Source organism: Haliotis rufescens, unplaced genomic scaffold (genome assembly GCF_023055435.1).
Source record: "Haliotis rufescens isolate VD_foot unplaced genomic scaffold, xgHalRufe1.0.p SCAF_1, whole genome shotgun sequence".
NCBI classification, from domain to species: domain Eukaryota; kingdom Metazoa; phylum Mollusca; class Gastropoda; order Lepetellida; family Haliotidae; genus Haliotis; species Haliotis rufescens.
Genome location: NW_025963779.1, coordinates 36,764,509 through 36,790,494, shown reverse-complemented (window position 1 = coordinate 36,790,494; position 25,986 = coordinate 36,764,509). Strand labels below are relative to the sequence as shown.

At 40.6% G+C, this 25,986-nt stretch overlaps 3 protein-coding genes across 8 annotated transcripts in view; 2 read left to right on the top strand and 1 right to left on the bottom strand.

Moving 5' to 3' along the window:
• LOC124135701 (lysosomal acid glucosylceramidase-like) overlaps positions 1 to 2,071 on the bottom strand; it is a 33,844-nt gene extending 31,773 nt beyond the window's left edge. For both annotated transcript variants that reach the window (XM_046501179.2, XM_046501178.2), the window contains exon 1: positions 1,944 to 2,071. In XM_046501179.2, the coding sequence (XP_046357135.2) occupies positions 1,944 to 1,992 (49 nt within the window). In that variant the 5' untranslated portion in view covers positions 1,993 to 2,071. The remainder of the gene's footprint in view (positions 1 to 1,943) is intronic.
• A 297-nt stretch (positions 2,072 to 2,368) lies between these two features.
• Positions 2,369 to 20,208, top strand: LOC124135780. Its single transcript, XM_048380454.1, has 10 exons — positions 2,369 to 2,478; positions 3,139 to 3,291; positions 8,527 to 8,632; positions 9,371 to 9,433; positions 9,477 to 9,603; positions 10,065 to 12,965; positions 13,209 to 13,409; positions 13,743 to 13,864; positions 14,479 to 14,608; positions 15,600 to 20,208. Exons 1-10 carry the CDS (start codon positions 2,432 to 2,434, stop codon positions 15,773 to 15,775), a joined length of 4,026 nt encoding a protein of 1,341 aa, XP_048236411.1. The 5' UTR covers positions 2,369 to 2,431; the 3' UTR covers positions 15,776 to 20,208.
• A 269-nt stretch (positions 20,209 to 20,477) lies between these two features.
• LOC124135700 (major facilitator superfamily domain-containing protein 3-like) lies at positions 20,478 to 23,994 on the top strand. Of its 5 annotated transcripts, none has more exons than XM_046501173.2 (5): positions 20,478 to 20,533; positions 21,405 to 22,268; positions 22,620 to 22,767; positions 23,009 to 23,133; positions 23,672 to 23,994. In XM_046501173.2, exons 2-5 carry the CDS (start codon positions 21,482 to 21,484, stop codon positions 23,974 to 23,976), a joined length of 1,365 nt encoding a protein of 454 aa, XP_046357129.2. In that variant the 5' UTR covers positions 20,478 to 20,533; positions 21,405 to 21,481; the 3' UTR covers positions 23,977 to 23,994. The 5 variants fall into 5 exon arrangements, with proteins under 5 accessions (XP_046357129.2, XP_046357131.2, XP_046357132.2 ...); XM_046501175.2 differs by having other exon boundaries at positions 20,479 to 20,512; XM_046501176.2 differs by lacking the exon at positions 23,672 to 23,994 and adding an exon at positions 23,378 to 23,665 and having other exon boundaries at positions 20,484 to 20,717.
• Positions 23,995 to 25,986: the final 1,992 nt, after the last annotated feature.

The window sequence follows — 25,986 nt, the reverse complement described above, 5'->3', positions numbered from 1 at the left end:
TGTTAATACTGTCTGAGTGAACAAGTAGATGTACCATGCTATCATGCTATAGGTATCACACATATTGGGGTATCGGTTAATTAATACTGAGCAATTTTGATTAGTATACAAATTACAAACTTCAGTATGTTCATCGGTGTAAGAGAAATAGACAAACAAACAACACATTGCTGTTACCGTGGTTACTACCTAACCTGCCCACCAACATCCGTGTCATCATGATGGGTGCAGGCTAAAACGGCACCTCAGCAAAACGTCACCGAATTCTCTGGCGAAAACAGCACCGCATTTGGCGAAAACGGCTACTGTGTGACGGCACCTCTGTTTTTAATAACGATTAGAACGATTTATGTTGCCAGAGTCACCAGGGACTTCCTCCAGCAGCACAACATCCAAATCATGCCTTGGCCTGCCCTCAGTCCGGATTTGAATCCCCCATGACGAACAGGTCTGGTTGTTGATGAAATATAGTGATAGCTAAATAGACAGATTTTGTATTCATGCACTGATTGTCTTTAAATGTAATATCCTGTTATGTATGACTGTTTAATAATCTCATACCAACTTTGACTGGAGTAGGTCCGATAGTTTTTCAGGTATTGTAGTAAACGTTGATACCTTAAATTACCTTCCAGACTATATATATACAGTTCTTCACAGTTTTCATCTTCATCTCATGTTTACAATATCGGCCCATGTACCACCGAGCTTTGTGATAGTAGCTGACTCAGGGGGCTAATTTCTAATGTAAACTTGTTTGAACTTTTCACAATTATTGGTGTTTGTAAGCGACGATGTAAGATTAATTTCATTTATTTTACTTCAAAGCATATAATATTTTCACAATAAGTTACTTGCGCCTCCCAATCAGAGTCGGCGAGTAAATTGGAGTAGGGGGCTAATTTCTTATGTAAATTTGTTTTAATATTTCTCTATCATTGGTGTTTGTAAGAGACGATGTGAGTTTAATTTCATTTATTTTACTTCAAGGCATGTTATGTTTTCACAATAAGTTGAGTTGCGTATAGGCTAAGTAGGAATATAGTTGGAGTAGAGGCTAATTTCTAATGTAAACTTGTTTTAACATTTCACAATTATTGGTGTTTGCAAGCAACCATGTAAGTTTAATTTCATTTATTTTACCAAGGCAATAGTAGCCGTTTTCGCTTGAGGCGAGGTGACGTTTTCGCCAATCGGTGCCGTTTTCGCCAGGTGCCGTTTTGCTGAGGTGCCGTTTTAGGTATAACCCATCATGATTACAACTAAAACTGGGACTGTACCCGGTAACGGGTTGATATAGATGGACTGGAGTAACCTACCCTAACCTTAACACAACTAACCCTAAGGATCGAAGTGGCATGCGAGATCTGTGAATCAACAGCCACAGTCAGCAGCCTGAGCCAATTTGTGCTATAGTGGGCTGCGCCCGGTAAACTGCATCGTAAAATTTTCATTGAAAAAACAAGGCCAATTTGTCTGCATAATACAAGATTTTTAGCCAGATGTAAAAATATATTAGCCATACATTTTATTATTATAATTTATTTATTCATTTTAATTATTATTATTATTTGGGGGGGTATAATAACAATAATTAAAAACATGCCCATGACATGAGGGATATTCTGTGTTCGAGAATATATGTCATTTATAGTTCAATAGCAATTGATCAATAGTAATTCGACTCATTGTCAGTTTCCATGGTTGGTGTATCATAATGTATAGATGTAGTTGTTAGGTTTTATTCCTTGTTCTCTCTTTCATTTTTTTAGTTAGATGTCAACGTATAATTCCTTTGGTATTTTATTGGATATTTGGAAAACAATTGACTGCTTGACTTGTGATTGCCGCTATCCCATATCACATCTAACGAAGGTCTTTGGGATAATTTTCTGGAACACATTATGTCTTGAAAACGGGGAAGCACACACGAAAGTATTTACCTAAGGACACAGCACAAATTAGGTGCGCCACAAAGAAAAAAATCCTCATCTTGTTTACAGTTTACAAGTCTTGACTGTCATGTGATTCTGATAGAGTTTTCTGAGAGTTATCCCATTTTCAATTTTGTCCACTAGGTGTCGCTATTGACTTCTACAGTTTCGCAACTACGTGCGCAACCGCCGGAAATCATTGTCATCACATATCAAAGATAGACTTACTCCCAGTCTAATTTACATTTTGTTCTGTAATCACCTACAACATACATAAATAAACTCCCTAAGCAAGCATAGTTTAAATTATATAATATTACCAATGTACGTGAACAAATGTTTGTATTAGAAACCGTATGCAACAATTCAAGCTATCTAATCGTTCAGTAATTCGTTTATTTTTTACGTAAGTGTTTGTAAATTTCATCACGTGACCGATAGCGGGCTTTCCAAACTGACAGGTGCCCTGAAATCGACAATGTAAAATTGAAAATAACATGACAACACTACAACTATTCAGAGCTCTTAATGATGGAAATTTAACGTAAGAATTCAGGATTTGTAACTTCCTTTGTCTGGTTATTTTCATCGAGAATAAAATAGATTAATCCTTTATGTCTTAGATAAGAGATCGAGTGAACATCTAGACATGATAGACAAGAATAGTGAAGTATTGACTTTCAGATCCTTGATGGTCAAGGTTCTTCTCGTCAGTCCGGGAAACTTTAAAAATCAGCTGTTACGACAGCATATTTAATAAAACAATACAGTGTCAGTGAGATAATATATTCAAATAAAACAAAAAAATTAGAGAGATGTATTAATAAAGCATTGTGGAATTTCTTTTAGTAAGACGGTCCATACTAAGCTGATTCTATGAGTATATATATATATATATGGATAGACAGAAACCAAAGATGTTCTTGAATAATATTACCTTTTTGGAGTCATGCGCTAATTCATTGATTACTGCTGCTGAACCAGCCCACGAGTGATATCTAAGTGATGTGTGCATTCAGATTAAATAATGGAGTGGCAACACTTCCAAACACGGGGGCTAAGTAACATTTGAAAAATAGTTTTTATTATATAAATATGAAATGAAGTTCATCTTCCTAGAAGAGATGCTTTATATGCATTGTGTGTGTTTTTCTCCTTTCATGACATTTATTTTCTACAAGAGATACACATTATATTTTTACAGATGTGCCCGTCAGCTGCTTGAGGATGGCGCTGACCCAAACCATGTGTTGGAGGAAGGAGGTGTGGCGGGCGTGGCCTCCATGCACATGGCAGCAGGACTCAGTGCAGATGCACTCAGGCTATTGTTAGAATATGATGGAGATCCAAATGTTAGGTAAATATCTAAGCATGGTAATAGGATTATAGTTATCCTCACTGTCATTTTCAGTTTTTTAGAATTATATAATTCCTGAACCAGATGATCCATATGGACAAAAATATGTTATATGATCATATTAGGTAGGTTTAAAGAAAGTTGTGTGGTAGTTTACATCAAAATATCTATAATAGGATTAGTTGCTGTTAGGGCTGAGACAGTCCAAATTTACTACCTGGGTACCCACTGTAGGTCTCAATTGGTGGGTACAAAATGTCCCATGGGGAATTGTTTTAATGGAGCCCAAGCGAAACTATTGAGATAGATGTATAAAATGATCTGATCATGCATGCCTTGAAATTGTCTGAAGCTTTATCTTCACTCAGGCATATAAAAGTCAGAAGGAATACATGCACAGTACATGCAGTAAGGTGGTAAAAAAGAAATTAGCCACTTGTGGTGTGATCATGGAATTTTATTGTTATTGTCATTTAACAATATGTCACGTGACTAACCATAGGTCCAGGTAGTCCTGTGGGTATCCGGGTCCTACTCAGGACCCAGTGCTCAGACCCGAGTACCTGATTTACCCGTCCCAGCCGTAGTTGCTATGTTGCATGTATTTTCTATTACTAGTATTAGTATAGTGTTTGAATAACAGAAAAGTAAACAAAGTAAACAATCTAATCTGTAGTAAAAGTGTTCATAATCCGATATTCAAGTGTGTTCATGTATTTCAACATGATCATAGGGCCAGTTTTTAGTTTTTGGTTGACTAATTCATTGAAGGTGATAGAAATAAATATGAAAGACATTGTTGTTACTCTCTGTTATGAACCCTGCACTTACGTTGGAGAACTAACCCTTGTAGATGTATGCTGTGTTTCTTTGTTTTGGTTTGTCATGAAGTGTATGATCAACTCATGTGTGACTTGGCTGAGTAGGAGTCATGAGTACTGATGGTTTTAATCGTTGTTCATGCTATCACCCACTATTCATCCTCAGTTATACGTTGTATTTCTCAATTCTGTAATGGTTAATACCTGGCACCCCCTCACTACAAAAAGTTCATTTGGAAAGTAACATAACTTCTTCATCTCTTTGACTTCAGAACAATTTCTTCTTTAATTTTAACTCTGATTTGTTTGGACAGCATTTATGAACATTGTGTCATTCAAACTTTCTAGCCTCGAAAAATCATTACACCCGATCTCATTACAGCATCACCATGGTTACCACCTAAACAAATGGGTCACGCACTGTAATCCTGTGCATAGCGACCTTACACAACCAGATCACCTGACATAACCTGCCATATCATTCTCTATCTCATTGCCACGGTGTGATGACATGCCTGCGTCAGTAGAGAATAATTGTTTGGTTTTTGTTGGCAATCAACCTCTGATGGATACATCACTTATACAGCAGTTTATTATGGGAACTGACAAAGAAACGACTGGCTTGTCAACAGTGTAAACCCACGTTTTCATCCTACGATCCCCATACTTCATGCTGCGATTGTCACAGTTTCTGGAAGCCTGAACGCCGAAGTTCTCTGTGCTCCTATTTATCGGAGGAAGATTTTCAGAACTTTATTCGCAAGTGTCAAGTGCACACCGTTGACCAGCGATCTAAATCCAGAGACCCTGAACATGGATCATCATCGTCTAAGATGCTGAAACTAGTTACTAAAGTTACTCCAAGAATATGGCAGTCAAAGAACCACCCTCATCTACCGTCACTTCATATCAGTTGAAGATGATACCGTATCTGATTCCTGCCAAAACTTCCACTACAACTGGTCCCAGTGTACCAGACGACAAATGAGCAAGACCGATCAGAACTTTCGGATCATCATCATTTGGATCGCTATTGACACAAGGCCAGATCTCGATCCTCAGATTCAGATCCACAGCCACATCACAGCTGGGATGGACATCAATACCCCTCACCTCCATATCAAAATCATCATCTATTCAGATTACCTCTAAATGTTGGATTACTATTGACATCAGGATTGACATCAACAATCATCACACCTGCAAGGCACTTCACATGTAGACAGACGTCAGAATCCACTGTCCCACAGCAGATCTCAGTCTCTTACTCCATCTCCTGATTGTACTCAATGGACCCAACTCTTGGATACTCATACCAGGAAAGATCCGCTACTTCTTGGGATCACCCTGTCATCTATACGGATTAGACTTGCTTTAGCAAGCCATTACTTCAGCTTGGCAACACCAGTCCAGCGAGGAGACCTTACCTCCTCCGGACACAACAACTGACACCTTATCTTCTATTCATGGCGCTCTTGCTAACACTATGGACCCAGCTCACTGAGATGCTACAACAATACAACCAGACGTCACTACAGAGAACCAGGCCTCCCTCCCTTCCTCAACAGGAAGCTTTGATAACGTGGATCCTTCGGATACGCTCCTGTGGATTGTTGATAAGCTAAAATTACAGAAAGATCGTCTGTCGGGCTTCGTAGTTACAAACTCTGCTTCATCTAGCATCACCTTACCTCCCAAGCCAGTCTGTTCTGGACCAGGCTTTTGCATTATTCCACATACAAAAGGACAAGGTGTTCCTCCTAGATTCAACTTGGCAGATTGCGGTACACTTGTGATGTCAGCTACAGTTATGGTACCAGAACAAGACGGGGACATTCACACATCTAGCGACTCTATTATTGAAGACCAGGAACTCTCCCACCTGGATACTACTGTCCGTCGTACGCTCCTGCTAGTAACCACCATTTTGTCTGCTACTAAAGCCATAGCCATGTCTCTTATGCACTCCAGTCCAAGTCTTCTGAGAAAGCTCATATAAGAGGTGCTATTGGGCTAAACCATGATAAATTCCAGGGAATTATGGACTTTTTGTCTCACTATATGGGTACCGTTTAAGGCCAAGACCATACCTGAAGCTCATAACACTTCCACTAAGGCCTTAAATGATCATAAGTGGAAGGCCTTTGAAGGAAACTGTTGTACACATGACATCACAGCTCCAACCACTGCGTCACGGCTACAAGTTGGCGAGTATTTACAACACTTACGGTCTACACGGAAGCTCAAAGGTCCACCCTGGCTACTTATCTTGAGGCCATTAATTCTGTGGTTGCCACTACAACAGGCTCTAAGTTCTCTACGATTGCAGGGTTACAGGCTCTCATTAGCTCCTCCAGACTTGCAGACCTATACTCCCGTTTTTGTCCACCTACTTTGGACCTTAATGTCATTTTACGTCATCTAACATTGGAGGTCAATGAACCCCTTGAAGAGAAGGATTTTGAGCATGTCACCCTGAACAGGTGCCCGAGTTAGCGAAATCCATGCTCTTGGCGTCACCAGAGTCCAGTTTGAGAGGCAGCATCACAGAAAGTTCAACCTGGGACTTCGTTGGGATTTTATTGCGAAGAATCAACTTCCAGGACAACCAGATCCGTTGTTCACCACCCCTTCTCTAGTATTCATCTTGAATCCAGATGATCATGAAGACATCTCCTCATGCCTGGGTAGAGCTCTCCACATTTACCTGCAGGCTTCACCAAGAATACGATACTCCCGAAAGAGACTCGTTATCATGATTATCCCGTTATCCACAGAGGTCAACACAGAAGTCTCCCGTACAACAGTTTCCTTTTGGTTATGCTCAGTGATTCTACAAACATACACCTTTGCAGGATTACCTCCCCCAGCAACACGAAACTAGAGCTGTCACCTCGACAATGGCGTTAAAAGTATGATGTAGTAAAGGCACGTTTTTCGACATCATGGCAGGGTGCTTCTGGAGTCTTCACTTGCCATCATCTGTGTGACATCTATGTCACAGACAGTTTGGTTCTTTGATCCTGGCACGAAAATTGACGGCAGCTCCTCAGCGCAGATGAAGCTTCATCATACCTCCATCGGCTGAATTGTACATCATATCTTGTACACACTGAAATAAGTGTTGTTCATTGTCTTTACACGTTGGGTTCCCAGACTGAGTAACCACCTTAGGGTAAAGAAACTCATCTGTAGAGACTTAGGTCTTCAACATTGGAGTTGCCGCAATCCCCGGTCGATTTGGCGGTGTCCCAAATCCTTACCTGCTCACCTATGCCTTCAGGTCTCAGTATTGGTTTGAAGATCCTCTTATATATGGATGTTGTCGATCGTTACCTCTTCTCGTCGAAGCATTCTTCAATCCTGTGGGCATTGTTGTCTGGTTGATAGCTCTGATGAAGCGTACCAAGAGATGTCAAGCTGGCTTACCCTACTGTCTGTAGGAGATAGCGTGTGTGGCCCGTCTTGTAGAACTAATTGACTGGAGAACTGTTCCATATTGGTTACAAGTTGTAGCTGATAAGGCTCCCTCCTTCTAAGCTAAATGGTCATTCTTGGCACGATGTCCTACATGAAAATCAAAACACATTTACTACCGGATATCATGATGTTTATGTACTAGTAATGTATAGGGGTTTTCTCACTTTTTCTAGCGTTCAGCCAATGACGAGTTCATGTCTTTTGACACTAAACTGTGTACCAGTCATGTGGTTGAAGCATTGTTTAGCACCAGCTTCCTCAAGTACATCTCACGACTGTAGCCTAATACAGGCTCAGGTGTCTGCACCCCACCATCCAACCGTGGGATAAAATGCTTAGTGTTAGAGAGGCTAAGTTTAAATAAATTGTATATTTATGAACTTATCCTATCATACACGTTACATGCCCACCCATCCAACCCCGCATCACAGTTACACCAGCTTGTGCGCTCTGAGAAAGAGAATGATGTGGCAGGTTATGTCAGGTGATCAGGTTGTGTAAAGATGGCAATGCATGGGATTACAGTGTGTGACACATTTGTTTAGGTTGTGACCATGGTGATGCTGTGATCTGTTCGGTTGTAAGGTTTTTTTTAGCTGGAATCTTTCTTCTAGGGATTTTCCACACCAACATCAAAAGAAGGAGAAATGCATAGTGTGAGATAGAATAAATCTCTGAATATACAATTTTTTTAGATTTTTGTTGTTGTTGTTTGTTATTATTGATATAAAATCATCAAAAGCTGCCGTAATACCATGTTAAAGTTATGGTAATTTCTATGAAATTTGTCAGGCTAATAGTGTATGAACCTGGACAATTGAGGATGTCTACTGGTTTCATAGCCAAGATTTCATCTGCCAGCTCTGGTCATGTGAATGGAGTATTGGTGTCTGCAATGCAACATTCACTCTCTGACTGACTTTCTATGCTGTAGATCTATCGAGGGTCTGACGCCGCTGCACATCGCAGCTACATGGGGAGAGCTGGACAGTGTCAAACTCCTGCTCTTCAACGGAGGAGACCCAAGTCTCAGGGATCAGGTATTGTATTGCATTACGCAATCACACTTTTTTAATGCCATGAAACCACTTGTTCCATAGAATCAGTTTCATTTCATTTCTAAACAAATGAATGCTGTAAATATTTATCACCATTCGGCAGGACTCAAATGATACACTAGAATTAATATGCAATATCCTTTGTCGTGTGCTTCCTTGATATGGAAGAGCCACAGTGAGGTGGCATGCTTCCCCAAGTAAGCTTTAATTATCTTACAGTACTTACCTGTCTGTTCAGGGCAGGATGCAAGCTGTAAATGTCGGGCGTAGCTACAGCCACAGTGCAGTGAGGTGGTGTGCTTCCCCCAGTAACCTTTAATTATCTTACAGTACTTACCTGTCTGTTCAGGGCGGGATGCGAGCTGTAAATGTCGGGCGTAGCTACAGCCACAGTGCAGTGAGGTGGTGTGCTTCCCCCAGTAACCTTTAATTATCTTACAGAAATGACCTGTATAGCTGTTTAGGGCGGGCTGCAAGCTGTAGATGTCAGGCGGAGGTACAGCCACAGTGAGGTGGTGTGCTTCCTCCAGTAACCTCTAATTATCATACAGTACTTACCTGTCTGTTCATGCCGGGATTCGGACTGTCAATGGCAGTAATTACTGTCTGTTAAGGACGGGATGCGAGCTGTAGATGTCTGGCGCAGCTACAGCCACAGTGAGGTGGTGTGCTTCCTCCAGTAACCTCTAATTATCATACAGTACTTACCTGTCTGTTTAGGACGGGCTGCGAGCTGTAGATGTCGGGCGGAGCTACAGCCACAGTGAGGTGGTGTGCTTCCTCCAGTAACCTCTAATTATCATACAGTACTTACCTGTCTGTTTAGGACGGGCTGCGAGCTGTAGATGTCGGGCGGAGCTACAGCCACAGTGAGGTGGTGTGCTTCCTCCAGTACTACTCCCTGCTGCTGATCCCAGAAGGGGAGGAGGGGGAGACCGAGCCCAGATATACAAGTAGGGATCCAGTCCATCTTTCCATACTGCATCATTTCATTCTGATAAATATATGTGGGAATACATGTTTGAGGCATATGGACATCAAAGGTGTGAATTTTTAGAAATTCATCTTCCAACTGGAAGATAGCAATTAAGAGTGAATTTTTAGCTGACAACTAAAGTACAGTTTTAAATGTACATCATACATACAGGCTTTTTCTGTCCTGTTTTGGTTTTGATTTTTGTTTTCTAGCAGAACTGTGTTCAGGATATCTCCGTGAATCTTTGTTTATAAAGACCATGTGGTGTAGTTGTTTTCTCTACAGAAAGACTGTATCTACTTGTCTGTACCCATTAGGCCAGTCAATATTCCGTATATTCATCAATATGCAGTTTAGTTCTATTCCTTTAGCAAAAGAGTAAGCATGCTGAGAAGGTATGAAAAGTAGAAATGCTCATTCTAGAATATCTCATTTCAGGAGAGAGCCTTGATGCTGGGAGGGACAGCCTGTCCCAGAACACAACACCAGATGTCCTCAACGTGTCCTTCCAGGAGGACGACTGCTCCCCTGACCAGTCACTGACCACTATTGCCCGCCGGTCCAGTGTCTACACTACAGCCCTACAGCGGAAACTTGACCACTGTGTCCAGCATGGAGAACAAGTCTGCATGGACGTCACTTCCCCCAGGCATCCATATCTAGAAAGGAAGTCCCGAGGTACAGACGGGCAGGAAGTTTCCAATGGGAAATGTGATAGGGACTCAGAGTGGATTCCTAGGAAACAGACATGCATGCATCAGGAGTCAAAACAGAGAACATGTAGAGGCCTGTTTCAGGGGGAAGGAGACAGATGTCGGAACTGTGATGGAGACAGGCATGAAGAGTATTGGAGGATTTGTGAGGACTGTGGGCATCATCGGAGAGGCAGACATTGTGACCACAACAGCCATGTATCTTTCACTGATAGTGATCCTGATTGCTGGGAGGGGGGTCGGGGGGATGAGGTGAGGGACAGGTTGAGACACTTCCACAAATCCTGTGTGAGGATTAGAAAGCCTATGGATAATAGTGGGTGCTTTCAAGAACATTGCAGCAGGTGTGAACAAACATTGTCAAGTGACTGTCATCGTTGCAGCAAAAGTAGCCCATATTGTCACAAAGGTTCAAGGCAGGGCATTAATTATTGTGACTATGGACATGAATCCAGAGATGGTCTCAGTCGGTCATATGACCCTGGCCAGTTGAATCATGGTTATTATGGCTATGAAGGTTCTACACAGAACACTGTGAAAAAGATACCAAAGAAGATACCCAGTGATCCAGGGTCAGTTGCCCCAAAGTGGACCCTCCTGAAGGACAAACAGGAGACATCGGCTGAGAAAGTGGGAAGGTGGCAGTCATCACTGCGCAGTGGCCTGCACAAACCACCTCACAGTGAACTGGGACAGAAGTCTTCTTCAATAGATGATGCACACTCCAGTCCATCCAGATTTATTCATTCACCAAAGTTGTCAGAAGTGACAAGCCCAATGTCACCAAATTCATCACCTGGTAGGTTCTTTCCCCCCTTGTTTGATCATCTGTACAATGGTGTTTCTCCTGGCGCAGTACATGATGTGACATCAACACAATCTGATGACAATGGAAACAGTAACTCAAGGCAGGAGCACTATCCCAAATCTAGTTTGGGTTGTGCAACTCCAACCACTTCTGGAACTGGTTCAAGAATCTACAGTGGCAATTCTGGATCCAGTCATTATGCAGCTAGTCCCAGAACTCCAGAATCCAGATCCAGTTGCAAGTCGGCTCCACGAAGATCCAGCATGTACACCCAGAATATCCAGAGGGAGCTTGAGGGGTATCTGCAGGAGGGCCACCAGGTGTGTTTGGATGTCACATCTCCAGGGCATCCTTTTGTAGACTTCAAGTCAAAAGAGTTGCATGGAATTTCAAAAGAAAAAGAACCTGATGCCTGGAAAGTATCCTCTCCTGTGGAGAGGGTCTATCATGTCAGATCAAATGCAGATGCTTCTCCTGTAGCTCGGGGTAAAAGACTCAGCACAGTCAGTAGTGTGTCAGCGTCTTCTTGTGACACATTTGTCACATGTGAAGATGACACAGAATTCACCCTTGTTACACCCTTAGATCCCACTGTTAACATGGATAGTCAGTCATTCTCCAGTGAAAGTTCCAAGGACAGCATTGTGCTGAATGTCAGGGCGGCAGTGACTGATGAAAATGAGAGTGGTTCCAAGAACAAATATGGAAGAAATAACAGTTTTGGGATTAGTTGTCGTGTCTATGATAATGAAGACAAAACAGAGTGCAAAGTTGTCGTGACAGAGCAATCCAAGAGGAGAGACAGTGGTCCAACAAGTCTTCGACTTACTAGTCCAGTGAAACATGACCGTCATCCATCTCATCCATCACTAGATGATGAACTGGACCTCACTACCGACGTCAGACACAGAAATGCCTTCAAAACCATGTTACAGACTGATATTCGAAGCTTTAGTCCCAGCAAACACCATTGGCAGCCCCCAGTTCCTGATGAAGTTCTTGATGTCAGTGACCTCATAACATCAGATGATAGCTTCAATCACAGGACAGAGAAGAAACAAAATAAATCAGACAATGTTAGTGGTAATGTAACCAAATACAGCTCTTGTGTGAATGATCTGGAAGGATCTTCTTCCAAATGGCTTCCACCATCAGTTATGAACATACTGGAAGAAACAGATCTGATTTCATCAGATGAAAGTTTCCAAATTCGTGAAAGGGAGAAGAAAGCCAAAGCTAATGACAGGATCACATCCCTAGTGGAAAAACTGGGAAAAGTTTCTGTGAATTCTGGGATGAGAACCTCTCCAGTGAAATCTGGAAAGAGACTGTCTCCAGTGAAGCCTGGAAACAAACGTGTGTCCATGGACAGCTTCTGCAGCAATGCCTCGGTCAGGGAATATCTCTACAAGGACAAGGAGAAGGGGATCACCCTGTTGGAGAGGTATGTTCCATCGGAGTGTGAGGAGGGCAGCACTAGGGAGTCCCTGGACAGCACCTGCAGCACCTTCACCATCAACTCTGAGGACACCGAGATCTACGACTGGCAGGACTATCAGTCCGACACAGATGACGGCAGGAAGGTGACTGGCCAGAAGATCAACCAACCCAAGACGGATGGTGATATAAAGAAGCCTGCTATCCCGAGACATCTGAGTCAGCTCTCTAACCAGCAGATACGCAAGAAGCTGCAGAGTCTTGGGGATGATCCTGGCCCAGTGATGGCGACAACGCGGCAGACCTATCTGGTCCGACTTGCTAGCTTGGAAGCTGATCCTACCAGAACTCACACGATAAAGCTGACAGTTGATGGACCAGGTTAGTGTTGAGATCCTTTTTTTGTGATAAGTTAATCATGAAATAATATTGGGTGATAGTGATTAGTACAACAAGGACCATATAATGTTGGGAAAGAACTTTCATAATTCATTCTTAAGAACTGTTTATGGTTAATAAATTGGAATTGTTTTTCTTTGTTGTGACGAAACAATACATGTTTTACATATTTCAAAGGATTAATTTGGACTGTAAATAATGACCTGGCCTGTGTTCTATCTTCAGAGTATTCCCCTGAACTTCGGGCAGCTCTACAAAACAATCTTGACTTCAAAGGGGTAGATGACCTTGAGGACAAGTTGGTTGCCTCCTTCCAAAATACTCAAGGTCGTATTTGGCGGGAGGGGACTCTAAAGTCCTCCTTTAACTACCTGTTGCTTGACCCCAGAGTGACCAAGAACCTGCCATATAGGGCCAAAACACTAGGTAAATAGCCTGAATATGGTGTCTGTACAGCCGTTAAGTGTTGTCATCTACTCAAGTTTTTAAAAAGAAAAAGGTTCAGCATTACCAGTATTTATGGTTTCTTAGCATTGGCAAAATATTCAATAAAGATTCAGATCAACAGATTGCTGGATGTTCTAGTATATAATATGTTGTGGGTCATTACAAAGTTTGTGGCTATTTAAGTGTATGTTTTGATGCACTGACTGAAACATCAAAACAAAGCCCAGTGCTTGCTCCTCTCCTCCCTCTGTCCATCAATCACTCACTTGGTGCAACTATCCTGTGTGAATAATGATGATAAATCTGTTTCAGGAGAAAGTGAAATATTCAAGGCCTTCATCCATGCCATCTTCTATGTTGGGAAGGGCAAGAGGGCGCGGCCATACTGCCACCTGTATGAAGCCATCTCTCACATGCAGAAGCCCAAACCGAAGGTGGGTTGCTACAGAGTTGTGATTTCATCTTATCAGTATACTTCAGATATTTTCATTGCCTATTCAATATCTGTTCAGAAGGAAAATGGATGGTGACTTGATGACCATTCAGTAATCATCAAAGCCTATATTTTAAGTACTTGTCTCCTCCTGTAAGAACAACCTCTGGGGTTTTGTAAGCAGACTGATAAGCTTGTTGTTGTCATATGCATGTGTTCATGGTTTAACAGTGCAACAACTGGAGCTGATATTCACATTTCTCGAAACTGAACTGATGTTACCAATGACATAGTAGGGCTTGTCCTCCCACAATACCCTATGTTGTTTGTGTCATTGAAAAGGTTGCTTCCATTTATGATGATGATGCTTGAAAATCCTAATAACCAGGAGAAAATCAGAAAGCATGACTGGTAGGGTGTGACCATTTGATATTGGAGGGAGCACTATTTAGATCATATTTTCTTTGTTCGCTTCCAGCGCCCCCAGATATTACATTGTTGATCCCAAATTATTTGATGAGGTTGGCTCAGACATTTTTCCTAGAATATTGGTTGAACTGTATCAACGGGTGTCCTTTATTCCTGTACATATGATGTTCCTGTCTCATTTACCAGGTGAGCTCCAAGGTGCAGCACATTATTGATGTCTGGGATGAGGGTCTTGGAGTTGTCTCCCTTCACTGCTTCCAAAGTGTTATTCCTGTGGAGGCATACACCCGTGAGGCCTGCATGGTGGAGGCAATAGGTGGGTAGTCCAGATGTCACCAGCTCATGTCATTGGGGGGGGGGGGGTGTCCACGGGTGGCTTAGTCGTCTAAGGCGCCGCAATTCGCTGTGCAGAGTTGCGTCTCTTGGGCACAACAGAAACCTATGATTGTGGGTTCGAATCCTGGTTCGCCACAATTATGTTTCAAGATTTATCAGCACCATAACCGTGCCTGTGGGTTTCAACGAAGTGGTAAACGTCTGAGACCTGCATCACTTCAGGCTTTCCTCCCACATTAAGCTGACACGTCACGATATAACTGGAATACTGTTAAAAGAGGCGTTAAACCCAACTCACTCACTAACATCGTCAGCACAATGGACTGGATTCTTCTTTTGTTGTCTCAAATCAAAATCACATTATTGTAGGACCCATGAAGATCCGTGAAGGGTTAGAATTTATCTTCAGCAACCACTGCTTGTCGTAAGAGATGACTAATGGGATCAGGTGGTTAGGCTCACTGACTTGGAGGATTCATGTCATCTTATCCTGTAGATTGATGTTCATGATATCAATCACTGGATTGTCTAGACTCGATGATTTACAGACCACCATCATATAGCAAAAATATTTGCAGAATGCGGTGTTAAACAACGAACAAACAAATATTGTAGGAATGTGTACCTGGGGCCCGAAATACAAATTGTTCAAAGCGCTACGACTGTCATAACTGTCTAAAGTAATATAGACTTACGACTGTCATAACACTACGAACGCTTTGTGGATCATGCGCCTGACTGAATGACCATGAATTGGTTTAGCTCACTTGGCTGATCATGTGTGTTTGTAATTTGGCAGCATGAAATATCACTGGTTTCCTGGTTTAAAATTACTTCCAATGACATGACTGAAATGCACATATGCACTGATGCACATAAGGTTCAATAGTACCGGGGTACTTCTAATTGTAGGTTATGAAATAGCAAACTAAATCCATTTGTGTGATGAGGTTTGTTTCCATGTCCTGCAGGGCTGACCAAACTGACCAACATGAAGCGAGGGGACTATTACGGCGTGGCCTCAACTTGGTCACTGAACACAAAGAGAAAGATGGGGGTCCACCTACTGAAGAAAGCTCTTCAGATATTCTTGAGTGAAGGCGAGAGGCAGATATGTCCCGTGGATATAAAGGCTGGACTGTCATAATCTGGGCATTCATTAACTCTATTTCAACACACAGCAGTGTTCTGGGTCATGGATCCTAGGACCTCATGCATGCGGGGGAGTGAGTGACTGTGGACAGTATTGGACTGATGACAATCAAGGACAACCAACCCTCATCTGTCACATGTCATGCTCTGATGAGTGTTGCTCATCTTATCAACCATGGGTTTGCCTGGTTTAGACTGAAACTGTGTAGGCTGCAGTGAGACAGCAGGAACACTGCTGACTACATGTTGCATCCCAGTCAGTCAGTATCCAAATATCTACTGTTGGGGTGTTTCTGAAGGGAGGACATTTTGCTAAAGCTGTGAGTTGGAAGTGATGTTTTTGATATGCTGAACTTCCTAGCATGTTGTTTACCATTAATCTAGCTATCTGATTGACCAGTCACTGTCTTGTCAAGATCCATACAACTGTTTGGCTGGCATGGAATACCATTATGATTGTTGCAACATCACTTATACGCAATGTCACTATTGATTCATTCAAGTGTCAAAATGAGGGTGTCAGAAAGTAATTGAATGAATGCTATACAATAATAATAAGAATAGTGAGGCTATTCGCCCGTTGCCGTATCTGTGTTCATGTCATGGGGTTTAATTTTGTTTGTCTCCCATTTCGTTGTCAGTTCAACACTCATAAGCACCTGACTCATAGAACCAAATTAGTACTTTTTTTATGTAACCACGTGCTGACCGTGTGTTGACAGTGTGCCATGCATTGCCTTGCCTTGCTTGTACGGAGATACCAAACTGCCTGTAAATGGTCTTCAATAACTACCGGATATTTCTTCGTCTTCTTTTCAGAGGGGAATTCTTCTGATTTGTGGGCACAAGTGGCACAGGTGCCCAGTCGTCTAACATACCATAATTGTTGGTGACCCTTTGTCCATATAGTCAGGGCAGAATCCCATGATCTTGGTGTGGAATCCAAGGTTCACCTTGATCTGACTCTTGGTATGTCCTATACTTATGAGGAACATTTTACCCACAGAACTTAAGGACTAGGACTTTTGCAAATCTGTGTTAGCGTGAAGGACAATCCTTCTTATAGACCCCCTTAAAACACCCCCACCCTCCTACCCTACCCCCCTTTTGGAACAGTGTCTGTAAGATGCAACCTCTTTACATATCTGGGAAAGAACCTCCACCACTCATATCATTATGACCACTTGGTTATTCAGGATAACTATGCCCTGTAGACAGTTCAACATGGAGAAAACCGGTGATAATTTATCTTGCATGTAGGATCATGATGATTTTACAAGTTAGAGACAAACCTCGTCTTGAACGCACCAATATCTGGAACCTATGCTCCAGTCCTGACCGCCTTACGATATAATGTTATTCCTCTTTATCTAAAATGTCTGAATATCTCATAGTTACAACACAGTCCAGCTATGTTCTCGATAATGGTGTTCGATTGTAGTTTTTAACAGCTGATTTTCTAATTTATGAAGGACAATCACCATGTTAGTTTGTCATTCTGTTTTCTAAGGTATCTTGTAATGGGGATGTATATTGTTAATATATGAAAACCTTGTTATTGTAACCCAGAAAATATTGATGACTTTTCTTGTTGATATCTTGGACACCTTTGTGTCACCTTCTTGAATGTATGACTTGCTTCAGTCAAAGTCAAGGCTTTATTTGCCATGAGTTGGATGAAGAGTCGTGTGACTTGACATCTGACATGATGATATGGAGGGCCTGGCAAGAGCCTGGTTCATGTAGGGTAGATATACTGTTGTGTTATACTTATGCTTCGTGTTGACATGTCTCTATTCCTGGTGACTTTGAGATTGACAGTCTTCAACGGTGCTTCAACTTGTTACATGTTGGAACTTGCTTCCCTGCTAAAGTGCAAGTGTAGATTTCTGTGAGCTAGAACTGCTTCCTGTAATGATTTACTGTCCCCAGCTCCATGTAACTTAACATCCTAGAGCTACAACTGTCTTAACTCATTCCATTTACACAGATGTTCACTTGTCTGCATTCATCGTGTTAACTTATTCTATGATAGGTAATTTTCAAAACACTTCACAGTAAAAATACTTAAATATTTCACAAAAGCAGAGATAAAAAGACGTAATAAAAATCTCTTTTTCAATCAAATTAATATTTTTGCAACATTAGGGTAGATTGCATTTAAAATAAGCGCAAGAATAGTTGGGTCTGATGAAGTATAAGGGATCTTTTACAACAACAACAAAACAACAACTTTGAACAAGGTGTAAACATACCTCTACCTATTCTTTTAGTTTGATGGAAGCTCAAGAAAAAGAATGTAACCGTTTGGGAAGTTAGTGACTGGCTCTATACTGCAGAATTTTAAGTGTTATTACAGGATATGGATGGGTTGTAAGATGAACGCTTGTATATGCATGCCAGTTGTCTTGTTTTATAATATGGTTGAATAATTCAACTTTAATCACATTGACATTTCAACCACCATCCTTGAGTATCCAGTGTATTATGTTAAATACCCGCTGACCCATTCACTACCATAGCTTCGTTTCGTCACCATCACCATCACCATCATGTCATCTCATCTCTCTTATCACAAATTCTGCACAGAATTTCTCTCTCATGAGCTTGAAACCATCAACCAATGAAAATGAGAGTTCTGTATTGATCTACATTTACATATGTGGCATGGTATGTGCTAGCACTCGATAAATTTTATTTAACCAGAAGACTGTAGTTAATGAACTTTTAAATAGAAACAATGTTTTCCAATGGGAGGGATGTCGAGTGTTGGTGATATTGCTGTATTAGCTGATGCCACAGTTATTTTAAGTGTCATGTCATTCAAACCACACTCAAAATAAAACTATTGGGGCAAATGGGTTCAGTGTATTTATGATAACAATGAATATTAATACACTGAATTCTAAATATTTGTATTTTGAATGGAAATCCAAACAGGTTCTTCAGGTTATAGTAATTTTTTATTTCTTGACTAGACACTGCTAGAACACCCACATACATTACCATTAAAATTTAAGAAATGGAGAGATGAAAAACTGTGACTGTATATTACTATTTCAAGGCATGGAAAACATAGGGAGGCAAATCACATATTTACTTTCTGTTTCAGATTATTCATTTTCATCAGTCTAATCAGCATTATGTTTTGTTTGTTTTATTGTTGTTAGATTTTGTTAATGTATTGTTTATAAATTTTGTTAATGATGACTTCTGTCTAAACTGTTAATGGCAAGTGAATAAACCACATAATACCATGTACACTCCAGTGTGTGTGTGTGTGCTACCAATTCAGCACCGGTCTACACACAGTTGATCATGGATGATCTGTGTTCTTTGATTTAAATCATAAACATATTTACAGACACACTTTGAAAACAGAATTTTCTCTTTTCCCCCTAGGTATCCAGGAAGTACTTCTCAAGTTATTATCCCTACCGCAATGAATTTGGTGACAGTCATATCTAAATACTTAGGTCAAAATTCAAAGTTAGTCGTCTAGATATTTTCACTTACGTTCACTTGTGGAACTTTTAAACACAAATTATAAAGAAAGTTACCTGAAGAAAAATGTGGTTTAAGGCTGACTCTTTTCATATGTTTGTAGATGGATTGATGAATTATGCTCAAAAGACTTATTTTCATTAGGTTTTGACAAAACAAGACCTAATAAGCTAACAATAATGAGCATGACACAATGAATTTATCCTAGACTGTTAAGTCAATATGTGTGTCATCCACATGCAAGTATTTTCTAACAAATCTGTCAAAAGTATTTGCATGCATCATTTCATTTACAAGTATAATTGGATTGCTTCTCTCTTGATGGTGTGTACTGTATTTTGCTCAATGCTATATCTATATTTTGGTAATAAATATTTTTGGAGAACTAATTTTGTCATATTTTTGCTTCAACATATGCATGATATTGTACATTTGATCACATTTGAGTTATTCAGTAGAAGGTGACAAATTTACACCTGTGTTGGAAACTGATGGAAAATGTACCTAGTCTTAAGATGGATAAATGACAAAATGAGTCTATGTTCTATGTTGAACACAAAATATTTTTCAATTTTCTGAACTTCCCCCAAAATTTGTATCATCAAACCTATATTTAAATATTTTATATATTTAAAGAGAAATGAGCAAAAGAAAGCAGATCTATGCATACAGCAACTAAAAGTCTATACTTTAAAATTCAGATTTTTTAGGTAAAGCCACACCAATTTACTGTACTTTTCATTACATGTTTCACAAATCAGCCTGTTACTTTTTAGCCATTTCCCAAAAATGAATTTTAAAAATCCATTAAAATGTTTTGTCAAATAACCTCTCATCTCGACATTTACAGTTACAGTTATGAGTTACCTTGTTCTCTCCCACCACAGGACCATGTAACTTGTAATAATGGTAATAATAAAAACCAGCAGACAAGGCACGTTTTTTGCGAGTTTGATTATTTATATTATTAGTTACCAGGTCCAATGCGCCCACTTGCTCCAGCAAAGCTTTCACCTGAACAAAAGGGTAGCATTTATTTCTGACCATGGAATCCAGTAAGAAATGTAGTAACTGGTTTTTTTCTAATTTAAAAACATGTTTTTCCCCTTCTGCCTTCGGGTATATTTTGCAAAAAAAATGAGTTAGGCCAATGGGAAAATAATGAGACCGTCAAAGGGAGATAATATAAATGGCAGTGACGAGTTGCCTCCCTTGAATGACAAGCGAGGTTTGTTGATGTTTGATACAGGTGCTTTTTATAAGGAACTATGTAGGATTCAAAAGGCCATCCTGTATATTTCCACAGTGTCTGTTTTGGACATTGACAGTGCCCATATATATAATATATAATACATGCAAATGTATGGAAGAGGACGGAAACCCGGAAATACCTTGACTAGTTTACAGCTGTACTGACATCGGTCTACAGCAAGGTAGCCTAGAGCCGCGATGGGGTCCTACAGTCAAGACATGACCCTAAATCAAGGGTCATGTCTTGACTGTAGGACCCCATCGCGGCTCTCGGCAAAAACTGACCCTGTATTATCACTATCATCATAGAAAGTTGTTGAAAATTTACCAAAAGTTACAGAATGTTTTGTGCTTCCTTCGTCATTCGCCCCCCCCCCCCCCCCCCCCTGCCTATCATAAGGTCTTTTACAACTATCTTGAATTATTTTGTAGGGTATAGGTTTCGCTCTGACTGAAATGCAAAAACATGCATCTAGTAAAGTGTTATACGCTCATAACTCCCTGTATATTTTATGAGCAAGAACAATTTGTGTATATTCTGGACAAGAGATTTACATGTAGGCCTATATCAGTTTACATGCATGAGATAGTTAAAGATAGCCACCCACCCAACATTAAATTAACATAACATGGAGTCACAGAACAAAAAAATGAAAGTTTAGATGACATATTATTTATCAAAACATGCAATACAAAAATTCACTTTTAACTGTATATATATACAAATATTTTGTCTGTATTTCAGATCTGATCTTGTCTCTTCGGTTGAACGAAGACTTTCTCTTCTTTTCCCTATCACTTATTCTTTATGACTTCTGTGTATGTGTTCATGATGTTGAAATTCAAACTCCCAGTCGTCTATATTTCAGACAAATGTACGTCCTCAACGTGCAGTGAGCAAAGGTGTTAGAGAACCAGATACAGTCAGGAAGACTTGGGGAGAGCAATGATCTCACAGAATATTACCTTCTTGGCCTTCTTGTACTTTGTCCAGGGACTTCCTTACGGATTACAGACATGGTTCCTTCCTGTCTATTTCCGGAGTCGAGGAATGTCTCTATCAAATGTCGGATTCTTCAAACTCTTGCTGACACCGTGGATGTGCAAAGCATTGTGGGCACCGTTTGTTGATCGCTTCGCCACCAAGAAGTCATGGCTGATGTGGAGCATGATGGGATTGACATTAACTTGTGTGATTGGTTCCTTCTCTGGCCCAGACTTCCTGTCTCAACTGGCAGCCATTTTGTTTTTATTCAATCTCCTCACTTCAACTCAGGATATTGCTGTTGACGGCCTTGCAATTCAGATCTTGTCTTCCACAGAACTTGCCCATGGTAATATTGCTCAGGTGGTAGGTTATAAGATAGGTGCTGTAGTTGGAGGAGGTCTGCTTACATGGTTGAGTGACTACTTGAACTGGATGATGCTGTTACAGTGTCTTGCTGCTGTTTATGTTTTTGCAGTGTTTGCAGCATGGATGTTTATTCCATCAAATCCAGACCATTTCCATGACGATAGCCTAACACCTAATACATGTAGTAAGAACTCTGAAGAGATATCTCAGGAAACTAATAAATGTGACATTGACGACCATTCCATGCAACAAAGATCTGAAAATATTGGGAAGAATGAAGTAAAAAGTGCATTCTTATTGATTATCGATCATTTCAAGCTTATGTTGAGGCCAGAAGGAACAATATGGATAGCAGTCTATGTCCTTTTGTACAAGTTAGGTAAGTAAGCTTATGCTTAGGTCATGTACAATGAACCACTTATACATGAATAGTGTCAATCAAATAATGGAAAATACAAAAGATTTTGCATCTTCCCATCATAATACTTTTAGTTGAATTATATGTCAACTGTCATCATGAATATTTTTCATACATATTGTTTCTAGGTCACTGTTTGCCTGTGCAGACTGACGAATCAAGTTTCATCCATCATTGTCCATCTTTGCCTTGGTCTTTCTGACCACAGAAGCTGCAATTATTGTTTGAGACATGTCAGTATATCCATCTCATGTAATCTATACTGTACCCATGGCTACATGTGTCTGCGACTAGTGACAGTTGTTGTTGCAGGTGAGAAGGGGTCACTGAGTATGATCCCCCTCTTCCTGCTGGACCAGGGGCTGTCGACCTCCGTGGTGGGACTCTGGACAGGCATGATGGGGCAGGTCGTATCCATCACTGGCTCGGTACTGGGTGGGGTCATCATGTCCAGGTATGGGTAAGTAGCTGCCATCGTTGTGAAGCACCATGTGGTCTCTAGTTGTATATGCCAGAACCTATGATCATGGGTTCTAATCCAAGGTTAACCCTGATTATGATTCTTTGAATGTCAGCACCGAAGTTGTGAACACCTAAAACCTGCCTCACTTCAAGCTCTCCTCCCACATCAGCTGTCACACCATGACTGAAATCCAGTTGACAGCTGTGTAAACTAACTCACCCACTTTCCTGTTCTCAAGCCAGTCCACCCTGGGCCTCCTGAAGACCCTGAGTGTGATCCGGACCGTCGTCCTTGTCATCTTGTGTTCTCTTATCTCAGCGTGGTCCTCAGCATACCAGATCCTCCTTGCTCCTGCTGTTATAGGTGGGTACTTAGGAACAGACTTCTGAGATCAAAGTCTGATTTACGTAATATGCAGAATATTATAAGTTAGTGGTATTGCTCATATATGCTATTCAAAATCATTTTAATTTATTAAATTCCTATGTTGAGAAGACCATATTGTTGAAAGGTATGAGAACTTATTTATAGAACTGCTTTGTGTGCTCTCAGACGTCAATAACTGTCAGGGAGGATGTAATGACATATGGCTTTATGTTGATAACAGAAACTTGTCTGTCACACTTGGGAGTCTGCGTCCAGTCTCATGAAGCCAACATTGCTACAGCTTTCAGATGCCTATGTTGTAGTGTACGAGTTACAGCAGCAGTTGCGCTATTATCACTGGAATTATGAATTTATGCCACTAGTACAACTAGTACAACCATGTTAGCAAAATAAAATGGGTTTCAAGTGGCCACAATGACTGCTCAGAATAGCTAGTACTTGGATGGGTGGCAAGGGGAGGCCAACTCACACGTGTGACCTGGGAATGCTGATAAAGTCATCTTGTGCTCCTCAGGCCTGATGCTGATCATGCTCCTCATCAGTGGCTACATCACCACGGCAACCTTCACATTGATGATGGAGTGTTCCCAGCGGGCACCAGCATCCGTGCAGGCGAGCCACTACACGACCCTGGCCACCCTGGAGGTGCTGGGCAAGCTGACATTTTCCGTGGTCACCGGGTGGATCACGGATATGACAAGCTACTCAAGTGTGTTTGTCCTGTTCACATGCCTCTCTGCCATCATCATTCCAGTTTTCAGTTACGCACCCAGCATCCTTGTACAGAGCAATTCACATAGGAGGAATAAAAGTCGATGATATTGAATGTCTGAAGCCTCCATGTGTTGCTTTAGTATATGTTACATCAAACACAATGCTCACATACCCTGCATAACAATGCTTTGCATCACTGAACAGATTTAGGATTGCATTACTCTGCTAACAGACAGTGATTGTGTACACTAGAATATATTTTCAATAGCTGTAATGAACTGCATCAGTTGCCAGGCAACTCTGGTTGTGGGTCCACATCACAGATTTACCCTTTTCATGAACCTTGGTTTGTCATCCGTTCTAATGGGCTTATCCAGTTTTGTTTGTTTCACACTCCAGTCAGTGAAATTCCAGCTGTATTACAGCCACCTGTAAATAATCAAGTCTGGCCCAACCAAACCATCGGGGTATGATGACAATCAACCAAGTCACCAAGCCTGACCACACAATGTAATTACCGTATTCGACATAATAAGCGCCCAGGGCGCTCTCAAAATTACAGATAGGGGGCTCTCAATATTATTTTGGTGAAAAAAAACAGAGTTGAAAGTTCGTAAATTTAGTGGTTTATGCTGACAGCCTGAAATGTTGATAAACGACATACATGTATATATTTTTCCAGGATTTCATTGCCTATAATGAAGGGTGCATATAACACCTGAGTGCGTATTATACACGAATAAATAAATCTTGTGTACATTGATAAATCGGAAGGGGTGCTGATTGAGATACTTCACTAACCAATATATTAGCAAATATCGCTGTGGGCGCTTATTAGAGCAGGGCGCTTATTACGTCGAATACAGTATGTTGCCTTTTACGACAAGCTATAGAGTGTTGAGGACCTGTTCTAACCCGGATCCCCACAGAGGTCAGATAAATAGGACTAATACAGAGCTAGTGGTCAAGCTGATGTCTTCACACATCAGTGGCAAGATACCTGTCACATGAACTACATCAACAGGATCATAGAAAGCCATCTCCTTCAACTTCTGACCATGAATATATTCAAATAATAATCATGTCCAATAACAACAAACACATTTGGTTATGACAAAACAATACTTTTAATCAACAATACTTTGAATCAGTGGATCAATTACATGATTTTATCACAGCCTGTTGCTAGAACTTGTATCACAGAGTAGAGAATGGTAGGATGGATGAGCCACACATCAGCTTAACAAACAACATGGCAACAACAGTCTACCGGTACTGTATCGTGTGTGTGTGTGTGTTGTTTGGTCACGGGCTTCTTTGTCCAATTACCTAATCTGGCATTCCTGATCTGCAGCTTTACTTAAGTTTCTCAGCTCTGCATATTCATCAGTTCATTATTTTCAATATAATACTATTAATCCTTTAAAAAAGTAAATCTTTTAATGACTTATGTTATGATGTTATAACTAGCTTATCTTCATGTAGAGATGTGTATTATTTCTTGAAGGTTTTGAAATCTAAATATCGTTTATTTACATAGGGAATTTTCCAAAAATATCATATTAGGGATCACAGGTATCTGTTTCTTATCAAATCATCAAAAATCATTGTAAAACATTTCCAACAGCCTTAGAATCATTCAGAAAGTTTTAGAAAATATGCAAACATGAATGTGAACTATACGCCATATGGGATAGTGGAAAATACATTGCCGTTATCCACAGCAAATTCCCACCAAGTGGGGGTAGTTAAAATGGCCTAGTCTGAAGCATAGCAAAGTTATGCCCCTTTTCTTTGTGAGCGTGTATACCTTACGATTGTCTTTTGACAAAGGAAAACCTTTTTCCTTCATTTATGGCAAGCTATTTTTTTGTTTTGAATTTTTGTTGTTATACATAGGCAACCAAATCCATTTGATATATATTTTATGTTGTTCAGATACTAGGCAGTATTTTGTTTCCTCACTGTTTCAATAAAACTCTCAAATACAAATGATTGTAATTTTATCAGTGTACGATAAACAGTGGCAAGATTTGATGGTATTTTTACTCATCACAAAATCTCGGACAACGCTTAGCATTGACTGTTTTCAAATTAGTTTAATATTTGTAGTTA